Genomic DNA, 10,202 nt, shown 5'->3' with positions numbered 1-10,202 from the left:
CATTGGCACAACATTCCACACTCTGATATTTAAATTGGTTCCAAAACCAAAAGAAGCCGTATCCTGTAGTAAAACTATCATCACATGTAAGCCATTTTCAATATTATCTGTTCACTACAGAGTTACCCAATACTTACTTATCAAGCAGTATTTACCTCAATCTAAACGGTGAATTATCAGTAGGTTCATTTATTAGATAAAGTGGGGAAAAATAATCCTTCGGATTTATCAATTATGAACAATGTTATCAACTAAACAAATCCATTAAGCATGCTGCCCAGTCACATTCACATTAACACCAGATACTTCATTTTAAATTATTAACATGATAGCCATGTGCTCATATTATATTCTTTTCTGATTACATGTGGCTGGTCTCACTACATAACAAGACATATTCCAATGTAATGTATATATCTACTAGCAGACCCGACAGACATGGTCGTTGTGAATAAACTAAAACATTCTGGACCATATTGATGAAAATTATTATTCAAATGTGACAATATCTAACGTCATTAATATTTGACACTGCGATGATAGCACCGTCTGTCAGATCCTATGTAAAACATTCCAAAATCAACAACTACTAATAAATTAAAAATTAATTTTAAAAAGCATTGTCCAGTGGTCAAAATTGTGAATCTAATACATTCTCAGATCCCCTTGAACACACACAAAAAAATTCATCAAAATCGGTCCAGACGTTTAAGAGAAGTTCAGTGACATACACACTTACAGAAGAATTATATACAATGTGAAGAAGATAAATCAATTGCATGGGGCATCCAGGGGATGTTTAAGGTGTTAAAGGTGGAAGGTGAGAAAAATGTTTGGGGCGGTACAAAGTTTACCAGGTCAGTTTGAAAAATATTTATAAGAATTATAAGTATATTATTTGAAGTGAGACCATGTCATATTTACTGGTTAATAATTTCATACTTTCTTATAAAATATGTCAGTTAAGTCTTCACAGAAACTTCCTAAGCCATGAAGAAACAGTCTAAGGACTGTTTAAATTAGTTTGTAGAAGACACAGCTCTAGACTGTTGCTTCAAATTCCTGATAAACATATCTAAGTCTCAAATAAAAATGGTATCAACTAAATCATAATTACTAAGTTATGAGTGTAGTCTTGTGGTTTGTAAAGCAGAACTCCATACACAAATCCATATCTGATAAGAAATGAGTCCAATTGGCTAAAACATCAGCGCAAAACAATGCAGGCCTTTACAAACCGGTGAAATATTGAAAAGGGAGTTACCAGTTCGGGAAGCTTCGCGCGACGCCCCGAGGTCGGCGTCCACCGTCACCTCCTCCACGGACCCCACGCCCACACCTTCTTGGGCATGTGACCATCCTGAAGCAATCAAAACTTATTAGTACACACCCAAATGCAGATAGTTCATTCCGTGCTTACCATCAGATTAGAAATTTAACGTGGAAATTTCTAGTCGTCACATATGAACAAAAGAATTATTTCGTCTAAATACGGCTACTTGTTAAAATTTTGTTGCTTACATGTATTGACAACAGTAAAATATCTTGATTTTCTTTCATAAAATCTGTGATGGAAACATTAAACAAGTACAATCAGTTAAAGCGCTACGTAGACAACTCACCTGCAAGTAACAGGATGCCGACTCCGACCAAAACAAAATACTTCATGGTGTCACTTCCAATACCTACAGTGTACTTAGTTTACTTCTTCCCAAATTTAATATTTAATAGACAAAAATAATAGATACATTAAGGTAATCCAGTACCCGCAGGCTAACTTGCTTGCAGCGCGTAAAATGCAATGCGGCAAATTACTAGCTTTTCTGTCTGAATTTGAAGAAGTGAACGAATGCCGCTAACCCTTTTCAAACCGAATGACCGAACTAGACCGAATTCTTGAATGAAATGTTAATATTCAACAATCCTTTAGATAACCTAACTACGTTGATTCTGATTGGCCAACACGTAGTAGTAGTAAGATTATTGTCCAATAAGATTCTCACACGCCAGACAACTAGCAAATAGTAGAAATTTTAATACAAATGTCGCTATCCTATTGGCTAAAAATTCCTTAGCAGTTCGTGTCAATTTGTGAAAGAAACCATAGATAAATATCATTCACATAGATTTCAGATGATTGTCTATGGGTAGAATCTTCTAGACTAAAATGAAATGAAATTGGAGTGTCTGTTTGTGATATTGAAACAGCTTTTTACTACATGCACTACCATAATCGTACGATACATACATCGAAATATTTTTTCCTTATTTTGGTATGTCTGTCGATCTGCTTGTTCTCGCTAATCTCTAAAATGGATGGATTTTGAAGGGAAATTACATATATTAAGGATATTGGTAGGGTAGATAGAAGTACTAGTTGATGTACTAAAGAGTAACTTAGGCTACTTTTATTTGTCACTAATTCTGTAAGTTCACACGACCGAAACTGTATACGGTATTTATGTAGTGTAATTCTTATCTATACTATATAGTATTATAAAGCTGAAGAGTTTGTTTGTTTGAACGTGCTAATCTCCGGAACTACTGGTCAGATTTGAATAATTATTTTTGTATTGGATTGCGCACTTTCCGAGAAAGGGTATAGGCTATAAAAAAATCTCGCTACGATTAATGGGAACCGAGCAGAGCGAACATAAAATCCAGTTTTTGTGTTATTTGTACCGAATGTAGTATAGGTTTCATATGGATAATATAAAGCTAAGGATACACTAGGGAACAAATGCTTTGCGTCTGCGATTGCATGCGGGACATTTTATTCTCTAGTGTATCCGTAGCTTAATACGTCATAATATGACATATTGACACATGACATTGACACCTGACAAAATAAATTAATGACAGCATGACAGTCAAAAACTGCCTCAGCCAGTTTTATTTTGACGGTTGAATAGCTAAAAAAAATCACAACACCTTATTAAAATATATCTCTGCTAGTAATGACCTGTATATAGTGCAAGTGCTTCGAAATTTATAAGTAATAAATTATAATGGAAGTTAGTAAATCTAAAAAACGGATTACATATAAACCTAGCGGATGGCGCATCCATGAGTTTGAAATATGGAGTGGGGACCTTATATGTAAAGCTGCTGCATTACGTGTAGAAGGTGCTCTGTTGCTGTGGCTGGGGGGCAGTGGCGTAGCGCAGCTCCACGAGATTGCCCTCGGAATGCCGTCGCTGCAAACACAAGCCGATTCTGCAAAATCTGCTCTCGCAACTACGCTCCTGGGAGAAGACGGACCGGCAGCAGCTCTAGCTCGCCGACTGTCAGCCGCACTCGCACGCCCTGTCTATGTGTGCAGCGGGTTGCTGTTTGATCGCTTCACCATGCCACTTGTTGAACGAGGACTCATTATGGAAATAAAAAGCAGACCCGAATGCTTTTAAGAGTGTGTTTAAGTACAATTTTATACTCTTATGTCAGTGAAAATGAAAGATAACTCTTGTTACTACTGTGTTTGCAAACCCAGTTGCAGTGCTCTATTTACTTGTTATGATGTGTGTTGCTATCCGAGTCCTGCTCCACCATGTGCTACTATTTTGTTTATTAAATTATTAAACTTACAGGATGTGTAAGAAATTATTTCAGAATAGTTTCTTTTTATCTCTAATAATAAATAAATAACATACCATTAAATAAGTGGCTCTAAAAATAAGAAACTAGATTTTTGGAAAGAGGCAATTGTCATTGTTAGCTTACTTTAAAGTTAGCAGCACTGCTTGGTGAGGATTGCCTTCAAATAGTTTTAAGTTTACTCCACTTGCTTATCAAACAAAAGTTAAACATACACAATAATGAGGATAATGTGGCATTGATAGATTTATGTCATTTTTGGGATGTGATTAAAAGTATTTACATATTTTTATCTTGTTGTTTAATTTAGTTTAAAAAACTTGGCCCCACATAACATTTTCTTTTCTGCCGGTATGTTTTTTTTCGGCCTACATAGTTTTACTTAAATTACCTACAGATTTTTATGGAACCTTTGGTGCACGAGTCCGACTCGCACTAGTTGATTTCATCAGTGATAAACTAGAATAGGTACTCACTAGCCAAACTTATTCGATGCTGTTGCAGAAGCCGAAGCTAGAAATTAAATGCGTTGTTTGTAAAGATGCTTACATCTTCATCCTTCCTGTAGTTTTTCTACTAGAACTTTCACAGAAAAACTTGGGTGAATTTTGGCACAGAGAAAGATTATGTCTAGAAGAGGATTAATTTTTTAATAAATTACGTTTTCATGAGCATTCACTACATTTTTATAAACATATTGATAGGCAATAGTCATTACATTAATTTCTTTAAATAGTTCCTTGTGAGGGCATGCCAGGCCGAGGCCTGGCTAAGATTATAAATTGATCAAATGGCTCTTCTGCCATACAAAGACAGACTGAATATCAGCAGCATTAGGCTGAATATCAGGAGAATACCAACCTCAGGGGAATCAAATTATGAAATTGACTATGGAATTAGGATTAAGAATGCATGCATATAATCATGTAAAACTTGGAAATAAAAATGTACCATGTATGCGAACTACGGAATCGATTGTAATCGTTTTGGTAAACAACATATCCGATATCCGTTATTCCTGCCAGATTTTGTCGAAAGTGGTTATTTCAATCTTATTATAGATCTTTAGTTGCCCAGGATTTATAATTGTTGCGCAGATTTTTTAATTTGTAGCGCTTTCGCTTTTACTTTTTTTTTACATATTATTTAACAAAAATATTTCCTGTTGGGGTAACGTTATCCCAGACAGACGTTTTCCTTTAAATGGGAATATTGAAATAAATACTATACGATTATTCGCCTTGGTGAGGCAATTGTTGCGCGTTATTTGTACATTATACCTACTAAATTTAATGTTTGCAACATGCAACTTGTAAATATGTACTAACCTTATCCGCCCCTAAGACGACCTTTATATATTATTAGTTTTAGAAAGATCGTATTGTATTTCATTTTCCATATTTTCACACATCTATGCGGACCCCAATCCCCAAAAATAGGCCTAAACAACCAATGGGGAACGTAAAATAACGATTTATTTTTGTAGGTACTACATTTTTACTGAAGTTTAGAAACAAGTGAGAATATCTTTTTTGTCTGTAAAGACGTTTTTTATCTGTGGGTAAATTTAATACTTATCTGTGGGACTTCACATATGTCATGTAGAAAACAAGAAAGTTTTGCAATTTCTGTAAAATACTTAAATAACAAGTAAATTTGATAATTTGTTCTTATCGAGTAATCTTTTTATTAATCATACTACTTAGAATAATTTGATATAAATCCTTGGACATAGCTAAATTGGTGGAGATAATAAACGTTAATATTTAACAAGTTGAAAAGTTTGTCTTTCAATTTGTGATTTTGTAAAGATCATTCTATGGAATGGACAGTTTGCTATCTGTGAAACATCCATTAGCTTTGTGTTGAGGTAAGAATAACCATTATCTTACAACTAATATTAAAACGTTTGCATGTTGGCTCATCCAACAAAGCACATTGGATTGAAATAAACAAGTGGTTTAAAATGTTATCAGTATATTGATGGCCTGATTAAGTTGATAAGTTTACTAAAGTCTTGCACTACCAGATACTAAGTACATAGGTACAGCGTGCTTATGGCATTATGTTATGGTGATGTTTCTTCATCCCCAGTGTGTGGACTGTGTCTGTCAGACTGCCAGCAATGCTTACAGTGTTGCATGTAAACAAGTTGATGTGATAGTCGAGTGCTAGTCACAGGGGTGTGCTTCCCGACATGGCAGTGGGCTAGCACACTTATCCATTTGAAACAAGTAAACTGTGATCATGTTGTGGTGCACTATAAGGAATGATTTGTATAAATATAAGATTCCGTCCATTTCAAAGAGTAAAAGCCAAATCTGACCTTGTCATTATAAATATAAATTATAAAGCTATATAGTTAGCCAGGTCTACTTATACTAATGATTTATTATTAATAATTATGTTTCTTAAAGTAAGTTAAACTCATACACTTAGCATTTCTTTACGTTAGTTTCTTGCCATTGTAACATTTAAAAAGTAATTGCTTGCATATAAAGCATAGCAACCAAAAGGGTGTTAATAACCATGTTATGTAGAAATCATTTAATGCGCAGCTGACAGCAGGTCGTAAAATAATTGAGATAGTTTTAATTCAAATTACTGATATATTATATTAGTTGATAAAAGTTCAGAATTGGCATTTGTGATGCCTCTTGTCTCTACTGTAGCAAATGTATGTAGCATAATAGTTATAGTGCATGCTTACTGGTGGACTTCTAGTGAGTTTAAGTCAAATGTTGAACAATTTGTATGTTCTTGATCTTTCAGTATTTTACTGTAAAAATAACTAAGTCCCCGAGGACATGTGGCAGGAATTTTGTTTAATTATTTGGATTGTCGAGTAAAACTGTCTATAACGGCTATAACAGAGGTCGCGGCGGCGGGGTGATGCGGCCATGGCTTCGCGGCGCGTGACGCGCAAGTGGGAGGTGTTCGCGGGACGGAACCGATTCTGGTGCGACGGCCGCCTCATGACGGCGCCGCACCCCGGCGTGTTCCTGCTCACGCTCGCGCTCATCTGCGGCACGTGCGCCCTGCACTTCGCCTTCGACTGCCCCTTCCTGGCCGTGCGCGTGTCGCCCGCCGTGCCCGCGGCCGGCGCCGCGCTGTGCGCGCTGACGCTGGCGGCGCTGCTGCGCACGGCGCTGTCCGACCCCGGCATCATCCCGCGCGCCGCCGCGGCCGAGGCGGCGGCGCTGGAGGCGGCCGAGGCGGGCCGGCCGCCGCCGCGCGCGCGCGAGGTCTTGGTGCGCGGCCGGCCCGTCAAGCTCAAGTACTGCTTCACGTGCAAGATGTTCCGCCCGCCGCGCGCCAGCCACTGCTCGCTGTGCGACAACTGCGTGGATCGCTTCGACCACCACTGTCCCTGGGTGGGCAACTGCGTGGGCAAGCGCAACTACCGCTACTTCTACACGTTCGTGGTGTCGCTGTCGTTCCTGGCGGTGTTCGTGTTCGCGTGCGCCGTGACGCACGTGGCGCTGCTGGCGCGCGGCGCGGGGCTGGGCCCGGCCCTGCGCAGCACGCCCGCGTCCGCCATCGTGGCCGCCGTGTGCTTCCTGTCCGTGGTCCGTGCTGGGGCTGGCCGGCTTCCACACGTACCTCGCCTCCACGGACCAGACCACCAATGAAGACGTGAGTTCTCCTTTTCTACGCGTGACATTGGTTTTTCTTTTACGAGTTTTACGTTATATCTTTTTATTGTGTTCACAGATTAAGGGGTCGTTTTCAACACGCCGTGGCGTGTCAAATCCGAACCCATATTCACGCGGCAACGCATGTGCCAACTGCTGGCACGTACTGTGCGGGCCGCTGGCGCCAGCCTCATAGACCGGTGAGTAGCTCGAGCAGTCGAGGGTCGGCCTCGCTGTACAGTCAGTAGACTCACACTCCCGCCGTGTTGCAGGCGCGGCGTCTTTACCATCGACGTCAAGGACGAGCTGCCGCCGAGCTTCGCGCGAGCTCTCAGCGCCGCGCCCCCGTCGCGCCCTCGCCCCCGCTCGCGCCCTCGGCCGCGCCCCCGCAGCTAGGCGGCAGCTACAGCAATCTGTTCGAGTGGCTCCCCGGTTCGCCACGCCTACATGAATCGCTCGCTGGAGCTAGAACCCGTGTCTTCGCAGCCAGTTTCGCTGCCGCCGGGGCCGCTGCAGCCGGGGCCCCTGCAGCCGGGGCCCCTGCAGGCTGCGCCGGGCGGGCTGAGCGCGTCGCGGCTGCGCCTGCTGCACGACACGACGATGATCGACGCGGCGCTGGACCTGGACGAGCCCGAGCCGCCGCCGCACCTGGCGCGCGGCCCGGCGCCGGCCGTGCACCTGGCGCCGGCCGTGCACCTGCCGCCGCGCGCGCTGGCGGCGCTCTGACCCGCGCGCCGGGGCCCGCGCCGGGTCCCTCGCCGGGTCCCGTGCCGGGGCCCGCGCCGCCGCCGCGCCCGCCGCCTTGTCTGCGGTCGCCCTCGCGTGCCCCGCGTCCGGACCCGACGCCTTCTGTGCTCTGTAAATAAACTATAAACTATTATAAATATTATTATAATAAATAGCTTGTATTGTAGAGTTCTATATGTTTGGTTTTATTTCAAATAAAATTAATTAATAAATAATTATTTATTTCTCCAAAATCGGGATTCACACCACGGTACGACATACGGACGGAGTGCACTAGACCTAGTCTGTTTCGTACTAGTGAAACCGGATACTGGTTTACACCTAAAGGGATTGTCATCATTATTAACCGATAAAGAGGAGGTTCTCAATTCAACTGGAATGTTTATTTTTTGTATGTACACCGACTACGTGGAGGTTTATGGACCGATCTGCAATTTTTTTCCATTCCAATAATTGTTTGATTAGTTCAGTACTTTTTATTTATCGAACATAAGTAAAATAAAAAGTATTGAATATACAGGGCGTCCCGTTACTCGACGTCAAAAATTCTAGGTCCTGCAGTTCCAGGGAAGTATACTCGGTCCGCCGAGTATACTTCCCTATTCTATTCCCGATTTGATCTCGTACAAGTCCGAGAGTTCTTCATTGAATATTACTTCAAAGCATCGACTGTTGAGGTAAGAGTGTAGTATGCTGTAAAATGAGTGGAAGCAACTTTTTGATTTTATATCAGAGACCTTCGTGCCAGATTTTATCAAATACCTGGCTAATATCTAAGAATACAGCAGAACAGTACTTCTTTTCCTCCAGCGATCTGCTTATTACATCAACAATACGATGAACTTGTTCTATCGTGCCGTGGTTCTCTCTAAATCCAAATTGGTGGTTTGGTATAACATCACTCAAGTGGTCTTTCATTCTTTTTAGAAGTATGTAATTTCTCCTGACGACGTTCCGTCAGTCCATTGGCATTCCAAGTGACAATTCTGAGAAAGCTGCTCATTTTGTGACTAGGCTTGCAACCAGATGGATCATACGATCCATCATGTTAACCATGATTTGTTGATTTTTTTAATAATTTGTAAGCCTGCGATCAGTCGGCTAGACTATAATCAGGTGAGTTGAATGATTATGAGGTTAGGCGTGGCAGAGCCATTGCTCATTCTCCCCATATTAAGGCAGCACGTCTGCTCTCTTGAGTCTCTTAATCTGGCTTGGTTGCAAGAGCAGGCTTTTTTTTTGCAAGAGCAGGCTGGATAGCGGGTTAGGGTGGGATGCTAGGCGTTCTTGATAGTTATCAGTGTAGCGCTTTGCCTCGTCGAGGATGGTTGGCATTTCAAGGTACTCATGGATTTTCGAGTTTCGAGCGTACCACGGCGCAGAAGCAATAACTCTCAGGATATTGTTTTGAGCTCGTTGGATCCCACGTCTCAGAGTGAATGCTATGTGGTGGGATTTAGGGGCGCTAGCTTTTATTCTCCACTTGGTTAGCCAGGCATCGGTGACAGCGAGCTGGGCTTGCAACAATCTACTCGCTTCCATTGGATCTTTGTTACAACAGAGGAAGGCAGCATCATCAGCAAAGGTTGCTACAGTTGTTTCAGGAGATTGAGGCAAGTCACAGGTAAATATATTGTAGAGGACCGGGCCAAGTACGGATCCCTGTGGAACTCCGGCTCTAGACTCAAAGAGTGATGATCTTGCATCCCGAACCTTGACCTGAAATTTTCTGTCACTGAGGTAAGATTTCATCAGTAGATAATAGGAGTGTGGTAGATACAATTTAATCTTGCATAGCCTTTATACCAAACACGGTCAAAAGCTTGTTGTACGTCTAGAAAGCAGAGCAGTTTTCTTTCTTTTCAAGGCTTTTGACTGCACGGTTAGTGCGGTGGCTGGGCAACTGGCTGCCGCGCAACGGGTAGCGGGTTCGATTCCCGCACGGAGCAACTCTTTGTATGATCCACAAATTGTTGTTTTGGGTCTACTTCTTCTTCGGGTGACCTTGTATGTTTGTAAACGTACCAACGACACAGGAGAAAATCCTAATATGGGGCAATGTTTTTTCACAAAAAAAGGCAGGTAACCTACATATGGGGTAACACAATCAGGGTCAAAGGTCCCAAAAATCGGATTTTTGCAGTTTTTTGGAAATACCTCATTTCCGATGGGATTTTGCATTTAATACCAATATTGTAGAATACAAAATTCTCTACAAATTTTGTG

At 41.7% G+C, this 10,202-nt stretch overlaps 1 protein-coding gene across 1 annotated transcript; it reads left to right on the top strand.

The window, feature by feature from the left end:
- Positions 1-4,948: 4,948 nt before the first annotated feature.
- On the top strand, positions 4,949-8,150 carry LOC126912983 (palmitoyltransferase ZDHHC9-like). The gene is given in 7 exon segments (XM_050707612.1): positions 4,949-5,464; positions 6,468-7,159; positions 7,161-7,230; positions 7,309-7,445; positions 7,502-7,581; positions 7,639-7,703; positions 7,746-8,150. Coding segments are annotated over 6 exon segments (1,227 nt in total). The 5' UTR covers positions 4,949-5,464; positions 6,468-6,494; the 3' UTR covers positions 7,956-8,150.
- The last annotated feature ends 2,052 nt before the right edge of the window (positions 8,151-10,202 follow it).

The sequence above is a fragment of the Spodoptera frugiperda genome, unplaced genomic scaffold, assembly GCF_023101765.2.
Source record: "Spodoptera frugiperda isolate SF20-4 unplaced genomic scaffold, AGI-APGP_CSIRO_Sfru_2.0 tig00001131_1, whole genome shotgun sequence".
NCBI classification, from domain to species: Eukaryota; Metazoa; Arthropoda; class Insecta; order Lepidoptera; family Noctuidae; genus Spodoptera; species Spodoptera frugiperda.
The sequence above is the reverse complement of the archived record's forward strand: the minus strand, read 5'-3'. Positions and strand labels throughout refer to the sequence as shown.